We start from the raw sequence: 12,951 nt of genomic DNA on the forward strand, positions 1-12,951 counted from the left end.
ATGGCCAGGATAGTGTCTCTAAGTATCATATGTGAGCAGAGACCTAAGGGAACTAGTCTTGTAAAAATCATGAGGAGAAAAATTCTTAGGAAATTGTAAAAATGGTAATGTGTTTTGTTTGCTGAACAGCAAAAAAGTTAGTGTGGATTATGTGAAAAATCATAGGCAAGTGTAAGGATTCAATGTACAAGACAGTGAATTTCCTCTGGTGAGCAAAATCCGAGGGATAACAAGCATTTTGTTTTCCATACTTGGAATATTCTGCAGTTTCTCCCAGGAACTAGTAAGATAACTAATACATGTGCAATGCCTAACTGCTATGATAATGCCCTCCATGAAGAGGCTTTACGCTAGAGTCTTATCAGCCCTGACACTAGACACTCAGTTCTCTTATTAGACAACCACAATGTTTCACTGCACCTAAACCTATCCACTAACAGTAACTATATACAATGAACTTTCTTTTAAAAAAATATTTATTTTTTAGGTGTAGATGGACACAACATACTGTCTTTATCTTTATGTGATGCTGAGGATCGAACCCAGGTCCCGCCGGTGCTAGGGGAACCCTCTACTGTTGAGCCACAATCCCAGCCCCAATGATGAACTTTCTTAAGAGCTCCTAACCTTGCACATTGCAACTTAGTATGTAATTGAGGAATAAGCTGCATAATGTTGCTAACTCTGTAACCTGCCTAGTGATACAATTAACAATATATACTAACCATACCAATGACCTAAGATAACCTATGAATATAAATAAAGCTAGTAGCTCAGGCAAGGAGCTTTGCTTTGCCTCTGTACCTTTTGCTTTGCTTGCAGGCAAATTTCCCTATAATAAAAGCAGCAAGGAAAAGAAACAACAATGCAGGCAGCGCCTTTTACTTTATAGATCATAATTTTTATTCTAAGAGTGATAATTCAGAATATGGGATGTTCTAACAAGATAACTTGCCTAAATTCTTCAAAAAGTTAATGTCATAAAAGAGAAAGTGAGTCCATTGTTCTGGATTCACAATATCCCACAGAAATACCATGTAAGCAACAACTATAAGCTACATATGTATTTTAAGTTTTCTAGTGCCAAAAGTAAAAATTGCTGAAATTGATTTTAATTATATTTTATTCAACCCACATATCCAAATTATTATATCAGCATTAATCAACATTAAAGTTAAGAATTTTATTTTCTACATGAAATCAAAACTGATTATGTATTTTACACTTGTCACACATTTTAATTCAGACTAGCCATTTTCATTTGTGCTCAGCAGACATGTGGCTATTGACTACAGTATTAGACAGCATGATTCTAGATCAAAATAAACTAAAAAAAATGTAGTGGTTGAATTCTGATGGGGGGAAAAAACAGCTTAAAAGACTTTTAAGGACAACAAGGAAATTTGAATATAGATATTTGTTGTAATTTATAATTCAATAAGAATTATAAATCATTTTTTAGGAATAAAAGTGACATTACAATTTTGAAAAAATATGCTTATTCTCAGGAGAGACATACTGAAGTGTTTGGGGATAGGTGGTATATCTTAAACTTATTTTCAAATGGTTCAGGAAGAAATTAGCAACTGTGACAAAATGTTCCATTTAAAAAGGAGGAAAAAGTGACAAAAAGCCACTGGAGAATTTTAAGTACATTACCTAATCTGCATTTCTAAAGAATATTGTTGACTGCTCTGTAAAGTGTGTCTAGAGTCCATACTATAAGGATGCAATAGTACACGCAGGGAACTACCTACATTTTTTTTTAAAAAAATTGATTTAGTGTAGATTTTAAATACAGTATTGATATTTTTTGCTCACATTCTTGAGATAAAAGAACCTCTTTCTTTCTTGACCTTCAGATAAGAGAATGGCATAAACACATTTATTTTTTCCCTTCCATGATAATGCCTTGAAATGCCCAATCTAATACAGAAATAGCATGTGTATAGTTTATTTACATTAAACACATTATAGACATAAAGGTGAGAACAGAGTAATATTTTGTCAAACAAGATTGTTTTGAAGGTTGGGAGAATATACAGGCAACTAGGCAATGCAGACAATGAAGACTTTTCTTAAATAACAGAGCATAATGATATACAGCCACATTTTATGGATGAGGGGACCAATAGCAGTCAACAAAGACAAAGGGGAAAAAACAGCTGGAAACACAAAAAGGGAACCAAGAAACAGCATATCATGGAAACCAAGGAATTAATTTCATTCAAAACTATTTATTGAGTTTCTTTCCTTCTCCCCCACTCCACTTCACCCCCACAACCTCCTGGCATTTATCAGGCAAGATTCTAGTGGCTTAGAATAATAATACATCAGTTAACAAAAGATAAGGTTTCCTGCCTGCATGGAGTTTATACTCTATCAAAGTAGTAAGATAATATACATACAAATAAATAGCATAAATAAAATATATTACTAGTTATTAGAAGCTATGGGGAAAAAGTAGGGTAAGGTAAGAGCAATGAGAATAACAATAAGCAAGATACAATATTAATCAGGGTTTATCTCCAAAAAGTAAGGTCTCCTTGGTATCAACTGCTGCAAGGAGGTAGATGTGCATAAGGTTGAGGAAAGCATATTGGACTCAATGATTTTTCATCTGCAAACTCAGGGGATTTCTCCTTAGTATGTTTTCTTATTTTATGCCCATTGAGATCTGAGCTCACCCTGAAAGTTTTCCCACACTTTTCACATTTATATGGTTTTTCTCCCGTGTGGAGTCTTTTGTGTACATTGAGTTCTGAACTTTGATGAAAGGTCTTCCCACACTCATTACATTCAAAGGGTTTCTCCCCATTATGGACTTTCTTGTGGTGTCTAAGGCCTGAGCTATAACTGAAGGCTTTTCCACACTCTTGACACTCATAAGGCTTCTCCCCAGTGTGGATTCGTTTATGTTTGGTAAGGTCTGACTTCCCACCAAAGGCCTTTCCACACTGATTACAACTATATGGTTTCTCCCCAGTGTGAATTATTTTATGTTTGGTAAGGTCAGAGCTGCAACTGAAAGCCTTCCCACACTCAGCACACTGGTAAGGCTTTTCTCCAGTGTGGATTCTCTTGTGTTTGGTAAGGTCTGAACTACCACTAAAGGCCTTCCCACACTCTGTACATTCATAGGGTTTCTCTCCAGTGTGGATCCTCTGATGCATGGTAAGGCAGTGCCTAAACTGGAAGGCCTTGCCACATTCACTACATTCATAAGGCTTCTCCCCAGTGTGGATTTTCTGATGCATGGTAAGACAATTCCTTGTCTTGAAGGTTTTCCCACAGTCACTGCATTCATAGGGCTTCCCTCCATTGTGAATCCCTTTATGCTGAGAAAGTGCTGACCTGCTACTGAAGGCCTTCCAGCATTCATTACATTCGAAAGGTTTCTCTCCAGTATGGATTCGGTGATGTTCAGTGAGGGCCGAGATATTCCTAAAGGACTTCCCACAGTCCCCACATTCATAAGGTTTCTCTCCAGTGTGAATTCTCTTGTGTTTAATAAGATCTGAGCTCCCATTGAAGGCTTTGTGGCACTGGTCACACATATATGGTCTCTCCCCACTGTGGATTCTTTTATGTTGGGTTAGGGCAGAGCTCTGGCTGAAGGCTTTCCCACAGTCATCACATGTGTAAGGCTTCTCACCACTGTGGATTCTTTTATGTAAGGTAAGAGCTGAGGACACCCTAAAACCTTTTCCACATTCATCACATTCACAAGCTTTCTCTTTGACATGCATTTCCTCATGAAGAATAAGGTCTGACTGCCAACAGTTATTTTCACAACCTGTGCTACATTCACAGAAACTATACCCATTAGGAACTCTCTTACATATGACATATTCCAAGTTTTCAGTCAAACTTTCCTTTAGATCTTTACCTTTTAGTTCTGACACATCCATCATAATTTTCTTAGCTTTGTTATTCACCTTCCTAGAATTTTCATTCTTATTTTTCAGTGTTTCTCCTATGGATTTTCCACACTGATTCTTCTGGGTACTTTTCATGACCCAGTGTGCCTTCTTATTTTCAAACATTAGTTTTTCAAGTTTTTCAGTTGATTTTTCATCCCCAATCTTGGTTCTAATACCTGGATCTTTAAAAAAGAAAGGAAAGGGCGGGGGGGGTGGGGAGGGTCACTTGTGTATCGCACTTGTGTAGCTGTAGAAATAAATAAATAAATAAATAAAAGATTGATTATGTGGAAAAAGTACCATGAGTTGTGATAAAACATTTCAAACCAAAATATTGTTTGAATCTATGGGGAAAGAATTGAGACAAAATTAATTTTTAAAAATACTGGGTCAGGCCAGGCACAGTGGCACATACCTATAATCCCAGCTACTCAGGAAGCTGAGGTAGGATGATGGCAAGACTAGTGTGGGCAACTTAGTGAGACCTATCTCAAAATAAAATAAAATGTTTAAAAAGGGCTGGAGATGTAGCTCAGTGATAGATGCCTGCATAGCATGTATAAGGACCTGAGTTCAATCCCCATTATCACAAAAAAAGAAAAAAAATTATATATATAAATATATATATATGTATATATATATATATTTCTAATTTACATATACATGTAAGTAATAGCAAATATATATGTATATGTGTGTAGATACATATTCCATATTCATCATATTCACAACCTGTGCTGCATATACATACACATACACACACCCACATATAGGCAAAATGGTGAATGGAAAAATCTAAGCTTATAAAAATTAGGGATTTACACCTTCAGAGTACCCTCCAAATTGAACTTAGTAGAGCTAAAATTATAGGTTATATCTCAAATGATACCACCATAAGGACTCAGGATGAAATAAAATTCAACAAATCAGTTCAACCTACCCTAATGTTACATATCTCACTTTGAACACAATCTCTTCAAGCTACTATATTATTTTCAGTATTTTCTTTCAAAATATAATTCAAAACTTCTCTCCTACAGAAAATCACTAAACTCCCTTCCTACAGGAAACCTCCCCTGATTAACTCTGATTCAACTCTGGTCAAACCAGAACTGAGTTGTTTTTTAATTATCTTAGAAAGTATTTTGCTACCCTGTATTAACTAAATAGTTATATATGCTATTTTATTAACTTTCAGATAATTGGGTCATGTATCTATTTTATCTAACTTTTTTTACCATAAACTTTACCTATTTTATGTCCATGAATAATCTTTTCATCAAAATCCAAAATAGGTTTATCCTTAACATAAGGACAATGTCATTGCAATGATCATATCCATAAATTCTAATCATTGCCCTCACACCTAGATTAAGAAACTAGTATACCTATGGGCTTCTTCTGTGTTCCTACAATAAACATTTATTAAACATGAATTATACAGCATATGTTCTAGTGATGATTACAGCCTCTCCAAGAAGCTCATAGTTTAGAATAATGTTTTTCAAACTTTAATGGGCATATTATATTGGAAGCTCATAAAAGTACAGATTCTAGCTTGCCCCAGGTAATATCTTGTCGATAAGCATTCCCATTGTTTCATATGTAGGTGGTCCTTAGATGTCACTCAGAAAAATAATTTATAATAGGCCAAATATGTTTTTGAAAGCAAAGCTGGAGAATATCAAAGAAGACTGAATTGAAGATCCCATTACACTAAGAATTGTAGGTTAAGAGTATGAACAAAATGGAGATTATAAAGTTTTATCTAAAGTGGTAAAAAAATACAGTCAGCCAGGATGCAAGGGATTCACATACTTTTAAAGATACAGGTTGAAACCAGGGTGTAGGTTTTTTGGTTTTTCCTCCTAAAGATTTTAAATGAAAGATATAACTGGGAAGGAGCTATGTGATATGTCCTTAGGTAAAAAGACAAAGGAAAAGATAAGGTAGAAACTCTCATATTCTTTATGGTTCACATACCTACGCAGGAGCTTCTTGGGGCCACTCTTAACCCAGCTCCCTGTGGATCAAGAATATACGACTCCTGACTTTGTTCAAGCTGGGAGATCACAACAGGTTTGGGAAATTGAAGTGCTCCTTGCAAGGAGATAACAAGATACAATTACCTAGAAAGTAAAATAAAACTACTCCAAAGCCTAATCCTAAACTTACAGGCAGTTAAGAGGTCAATAAAGATCAGAGGAGATAGAAAGGCTGGGAGTAAAGTAATAGATGAACTAAAAATGCCCTCAGAGCATCAAAACATATAAACAACTCTACAAATCAAGAAAAAAAAAGGACAGAAACTAATTATAAACATGGCAAAATAGGTATTCAATAAAACAAATATAAATAAAAAGTGATCAACTTAATTACTCAGTGAAATGCAAATAAAACACACACAATACCATTATACATCCACCATATGGCTAAAATGAAAAGACAGTACCAAGCATTAATATTGCTGCTGGGATATAAATATGTACAACTACTTTGTTTGGCATATGTTATGACCCTACAATTTCATTCCTAGTTATAAACAACAAAAATACATGTATATTTTCAAGAAAAGCCATATTCACAGCAGCACTGTAAGAATCAAATCTAAAAATAACTCAAATGTCTCTCTCTTTACAGTAAAATTTTCACACAATGGAATAATGTAAGCAATGAGAATGAGTAACTTCAATCTCTGGCAACAAATTAATAAATCTTACAAATATAATGTTGAACGTAAGAAGCAAAACCCAAAAGATGACATGTTGTTTAATTCTATTTATCTAAAATTCAAAAACAGGCAAAATTAATCAATCATGTTAGAAGTCAGTAAAATTGTTAACTTAAGCGGAGGTAGGAAGGTAGAGTAGAAGTACTATCTGAAGCAGACACAAAGGGACATGCTTCTTAAGTTCAGACAAAGTTGTATTTCTTAATGTTGGGTGACTATATGGGAGAGTTTTTACTCTGAAAATTCAGCAAACTGCACGTTTATAACTTATATGTTACTTTTCTGGATACATAATATCCCCAACAAACCACCCTACAACAAAAAAGTATACAAACATATCACAAGGCAGAAGGAAACCAAATCAGAGAATCAGTTTCCTGTCCCTGAAAGGCAAAGACACATATAACTCGACTATCCACTTTTCACTGAAGAAAATAAAATTCTTTCTGGATGAGTTGAAAAAGTAAAGCAGAACCAAAGTAAGTGAATAAAATTCTTTACCTAGAGAAAGCAAATTCTGATAATTCTCCAGCATCACATTCCTATAGAGGTCCCTCTGAGCAGGAATTAAACACATCCATTCCTTCTGGGTAAAGTACACAGCTATGTCCTCAAACATCACCAGCTTCTGAAACAACAAATACTTGCTATCCTGGGAATAATCCCATAATGACTTCATAAAATAAACAAGGAGATTTTGTTAAAATGCTATCACTTTCATTAAGATTATGAAAGGAGTGGCAGGAGACAATAGAGAAAACAGTAGAGGGATTGGTATAAAATCAAAAGGCAGGCTTAAATAATCAAATAAACCTTCTTTAAGTGAGGATTAAACATCTAAATTTTAGAGCTATATGGTCAAAGACCACTTTGATTGAAGGTATAAATTATAACTGGTTTATTCAGAGAATAATACTCTCCAGAAGAAAGGAAACCAAAACTCACCTGGGGATTGCTGACCAATGGCACTTCTTCCTGTGCTCTGTCTTCTTGGCAGTTCTCATGATCTAAGGCAGATTCAGGGGTAGAAGATACTGAGAGAAACGAAAGTAATCAGTGTAGTCAATATGGACCAATTGTTCAATAAAAGTCCCTCTTGCCAATAAATTTCCTTTGAATCCAGGAACCCTATTCAAATGTGTTCTAAAAACTAAAACTAAAACTCCACTGATAACTCTCAACTCAATTTGCTTCTCTGGTAATTTCTTACCCCATTTTCCATCAGAGCATTCAATCTGCATTTACAAGCTAAAATGATCACCAACCCTCACATATACGCTTAAGGCTTTTCCTCTAAGGCTTTGTCCCTAGTCCTCCTGCCATTTGCAACAAGCCTTTCCTCTTCTACCCATACCCTAACCCTCTACTTTCTATATCCCTCCGCACACACAATTCACAGTACATCTCCTCTGAAAAAGCAGAAAAAAAGTATGCTCTCCTGGAGTAGCCCTCAAGCAAAGAGCTCACTGGCCATATGGCCACTACTTTTTTTTTTACAAGTGACTGCTTCTGAGAACTACAGAATTCTCAGCACTAAGGTCGTTACCCCTGCATAAAATTATTGACCAAACTCTAGCATAGCTTCCAGCAACAGAAGGTATGTCTCTATGATGACCCTGTCTCCCTACTAAAATGCCTGCCTGAGAAAACTCAACACTGCCAGGATAATTTACTATTTATTCTAGCTAAAACCTGGTGATAGGTGCCAACATCCCTTAGGGCATTTACCACAAAAAGATTTACAACTTTATCTCTTGCAACTCAGAAGTATCTCTCAAGGACCAGAGAGCCATTCCTTCCTAATGTTATCATCAACAGGGATAAGTTGGGCTAGTGATATAAGTCAGTTGGTAGAGTGCTTGCCTTGCATGCACAAGGCTCTGGGTTCAATCCCCAGCGCCACAAAAGAATTAAAAAATAAAAAATGAATGAGTTTCCTGTGTCTCCTAGACTACATTATAAGGCGAGAATTCTAACTTTGATGGTACCAGCTGAAAAACAGCTGACCTAAGCTTATTTACAGTGACTAATCCTTTGTGTTTTTCATTTTTCTAGCTCCACTGATCCCCTTTACACCCCACACACATGCTTAAAACACCCAAGTCAGAATGGAGTTCAGCCCTTTCCCCTACTGTCAGTAATTACTGAATAAAGCATTTTCACCCCTTTAACTTATATCTAGCTATGTTATCTTTGACAGTGTCCATTATAAAAATTCAGACTTCATAAACCAAACTCCTAGAATTATCTGCATCCTAGAATGCATCAATCTCCTTCCTTTGCTTTTCTAATCAGATACTTTCCTCTCTACATCTACTGTGGCATAACCTCTTCTATTAAAATTTGAAGAGATACCAAGTAGTATGTAATAGAATCATGCGCTATTCAAAAAGCCTTACAGAATTTAAAACCTCAATTGCTTTCTTGAAGAACTTCCTTTTTTCCCCCCACCATCATTTTGGTATGGCTAGCTCATTCTGAACCCTTAAGAGTCACTTATTAGTTGTTTTGTACTTCATTGTCACTGTTATAGTTTAGATCTGGAATATTCCCCAAGGTTCATGTGTTGAAGCCTTGGTCCCCTAAGCAGCAATATTCAGAGGTTTTGGGAAAGTGACTGCATCATGAAGGTTCTGATTTCATTAACAGATTAATCCACTGATGGGTTCCTAATTGAATGGACCATTGGGAAGCAGTAGAAATTGTAGGAGGTAGAGTTTATTTAGAGGAAGTAGGTCAGTGGGGGCACAGCCTGGAAGTTCCTGGCCCTTTTCTCTCTCTTCTTTCTTCTTCCTTCTTCCCCTCTTCCTTCTCCCTCACCCTTTCTTTCTCTCTTACTACCATAAAATAAGTTTTGCTCTACCATATCCTGCCTGTTATGATGTTCTACCTCACCACAGGCCCAGAATCAATGATATCCAGTGACTATGGATTGAAACTTCTGAATCTTGTAAGCCAAGATAAATATTTTCTCTTCTAAATTTATTTTCTCAGGTATTTTGTCACAGTGACAAAAAGGTGACTAACACAGTTGGCACCTATCAGGTGTTAGTTAGTCCACTGGTCCACAATCAATCATTTTCCTATCTCTGGAACTTAAACAACCCATTCAAACACTAACATTATTCCACACTTTCATTTCCAAATTCACATCTTCACAAATCCTGAAATCTAATTTACCATCTATCTAGCCTCTCTTCAGGTCTGAATAGTAATATTCTCAAAGTGAAGGCATCAAACTCAGTAATCACATTTTGGGCTCCTTCTTAAAACACTTTTGTAGAACCTCATCTACCACCAGTACAATGTCACCCTTCTTTGACCTCTGTGATATATGTCACCATGGACCATTCTCTTCCTTTTTCCTTCTGACTTCTTTCTTGCTGTTTCATAAAGTTCCTTCTATTTTTCTGGGTTGGGGCTGGGGATCAGTGTTAGAGCATTTGCCGAGCATGTGTGAGGCACTAGATTCAAACCTCAGCAACACATGAAAAAAAATAAAATAGAGTATTGTGTCCATCTACAACTAAACAAGTATTTTTTTTAAAGTTCCTTCTACTTCTCTGTTTTCCTACTTAGTCTTCTTCAACAGTAGCTTTTCTTCTACTCACCTCTTAAACTTAAGTGAATTTAAGGTATCCATCCTTGCCCCTCTGCCATTCTCACTCAACAATTTCTCCCTACATTACTTCATTTACATTAGCAGCTTCAACTTAAGCAGATGATTCTCAAATCCATTTTTCTAATCTAAATCACTTTACTAAACTAAAACTCAGGTATTGAATACATGGACATCTTTGCATGTTCATCTTTGCAAATTCATCTTTAGATTCAAACTAATCATTACCTCAATCTATGTTGCCAAACTTAGTGAATAGCACATTTCTATCTATTCAGTTATCCAAGCTATGAACCATTCTCTCTTATGTAACCTATATCCATACTCAGCCACAAAGACCATCTAGTCTTTCTATCCCCAGTCCCACAGCATCCTGTACATGTTTCTTTCACAGTGGACTGTTGTCACAGATTTTCTTCTTTTTTCCCAAATTTTCTTCTGTTTTCCCAACCAGACTAAAATGTCTTTAGGGCAGGAACCAAATAGCCTTCAATTTTGCATCTTTACTGCCCATATAGCTATCTGACACTCCAAATACACTCAGCAAGTGCTCTACAAATGAACATATGAATTAAGTGAATGAATAAATAAATGGATAAATTGTTTATCATCTGCTTCAAGTGTACAAGACAAGAAAAGTTATTTAACTGAAAGCTGGTGTCTCCTCTCTTGGATATGTGAGTCCTAATTAGTTCAAAGGTCCACCAAATGATGGACTACAGAACACATTCAATTGCATCAACAGTTTGGGGCTTTTGAATTTCATCAAATGTTTGGTAATACATTTAATTTTATTACACATGTTACTATTTTATCTTTTAAAAAACCATTGGGTGTAGATCATTTATTTACTATTCTAAAAAATAATAATTATCCAACTAAAATTTCTCTTAGTCTAATTCTCTGAAATAATTCTGACAATAAGAAGTCCTATGAGGATAGAAGTAAAACAACCCCCTTAGGTTGGGTCCTAAGCAAAGGATCCCTGCCTAAACTGATCAGATAAGCCCACCATGTAATTTAATTCTATTATTATAGCACTAAAGCAATATGTAAACAAAAAAAGCACGGCTGTGTTCCAGTAAAATGTATGGACACTGAAATTACAAGTTTCATAATTTTCAATGTCTTAAAATATTATAATTCTGTGGTGGCTTTTTTCCAACCATTTAAAAACATAAAATACACTCTTAATTCAGGGGCCATACAAAAAGAAGTGGTTGGTTCCATCTGACCTATAGGCTGGAAATTGCCAACTCCCTGCCTTAGGAAATAAAGTGGCCAGTCTCCAGCGCCAAAGCAGGGTGGGACTGCCTCAGAAACATCTAAGGAGTAGCTTTTAGTCACTTTCAGGCCAATGTTTGCTTAGTTTTATTTTTAAAATTCTAATGTGTGTAACATCTAGAAATCAGTTAGTTATTTATATCATCCTTTGGTACTATGCCATAGCTCATTTCCACTGAACTGCAACAACTCTCTCCCATAAACAGAAGCATGCCTGCTAGCTCCCCACCTGTCTTTTCTTGTAGAACCCAAGAAATAGGGATGACATTTTCAGGTTGGATAACCCCAGGCCAATGCTGGATAACTGGTGAATCCAAGGCTGATGCCAAAATCTTCTCATGTGCTACATTCTTCCCTTCCTGGGCACTGGATAGAGTCTAGATGTAGAAATGTTATCAAAAAGGACGACATATAGGATTAAATGGACTGCAGAGAAAAGGGAAATAAAATTTTTATTTCATCTTATAAGAAGAATATTCATATTCTTTCCTACAAAAGCATTCAACTAGAAAGTTGAATCAATACAGTCAAAACAAAGAGGTTATGGGAAAATCTCAACAGAGAACCTTTGCCCCTACTTCCTTTATCCCTGAAGAAAGACATAACTTTGATTGTTTCTCTCCCCTGGTCAGTAGAGACACTGCCTCCTCTTACCTGTTCTCCATTCAGATCTTGTTCTCCATCTCCTCTCATTCCTATGACCTCCTCTCTGGTAAGAGAATCCTGTACCCACATCCAATCCTGTCTTTCCAGGGAAGACATCCTGGTCCTTCTGAAGAAGAAAGGGCTCCTCAAGTGAGCCAAACCCCTTGTGAACACTGATCAAAAAAATAAATGGTTTCAGGCTGGGGATATAGTTCATTCACACATGCACAAAGCCCTGGGGTTTGATCCCCAGAACCACCAAAAAAAAAAAAAAAAAAAAAAGAGTTTCTCCAGAGTAGCTGACATCTTGAACCAGGGAGCAGGAACTACACTGCATTTTGTGTCCACTGGCAGTATGATTTTCAACACTAGGAAAGTTCAGAGGCTCTGCTCTGCATTTCACATTATTATCTTTCCTTGAGAAAATATCAGAAGAAAAGTACCACATCAATAATTAAAGACAAATGACTAGAGCAGTCCAAAAGGAAAAGATATTGGCTAAAATGAAGAAAAGTACAGTTCTAATAAGAATTTTGGGATTGGTGCTGGCCGATTAGTATTGTGACTAAGAACGCAGAGTGGTGGCACCAGCCCGCATAGGTTTACTTAACCTCAGTTTACCAGCATTTTCACCATAGGCAAGTTTATTACCTTCTCTAGGTTTAAGTGTGCGCATGTAAAAACCAGGGTAATGACAGATACCCCTCCAACACACACACTGGATTTTTAAGAATTAAATTCATTCATAC

General features: G+C 36.2%; 1 protein-coding gene across 1 annotated transcript; it reads right to left on the reverse strand.

Annotated features, from left to right (window-relative positions):
- Nucleotides 1-2,552: 2,552 nt before the first annotated feature.
- LOC113200958 (uncharacterized) lies at nucleotides 2,553-12,319 on the reverse strand. Its single transcript, XM_077801538.1, has 5 exons — nucleotides 12,212-12,319; nucleotides 11,787-11,934; nucleotides 7,600-7,688; nucleotides 7,156-7,306; nucleotides 2,553-4,105 (listed from the first exon to the last, which is right to left on the reverse strand). The coding sequence occupies exons 1-5, from the start codon at nucleotides 12,317-12,319 to the stop codon at nucleotides 2,553-2,555; spliced, it is 2,049 nt and encodes a 682-aa protein (XP_077657664.1).
- Between the last annotated feature and the right edge of the window lie 632 nt (nucleotides 12,320-12,951).

This window comes from Urocitellus parryii, chromosome 8 (genome assembly GCF_045843805.1).
Source record: "Urocitellus parryii isolate mUroPar1 chromosome 8, mUroPar1.hap1, whole genome shotgun sequence".
Lineage (NCBI taxonomy): Eukaryota > Metazoa > Chordata > Mammalia > Rodentia > Sciuridae > Urocitellus > Urocitellus parryii.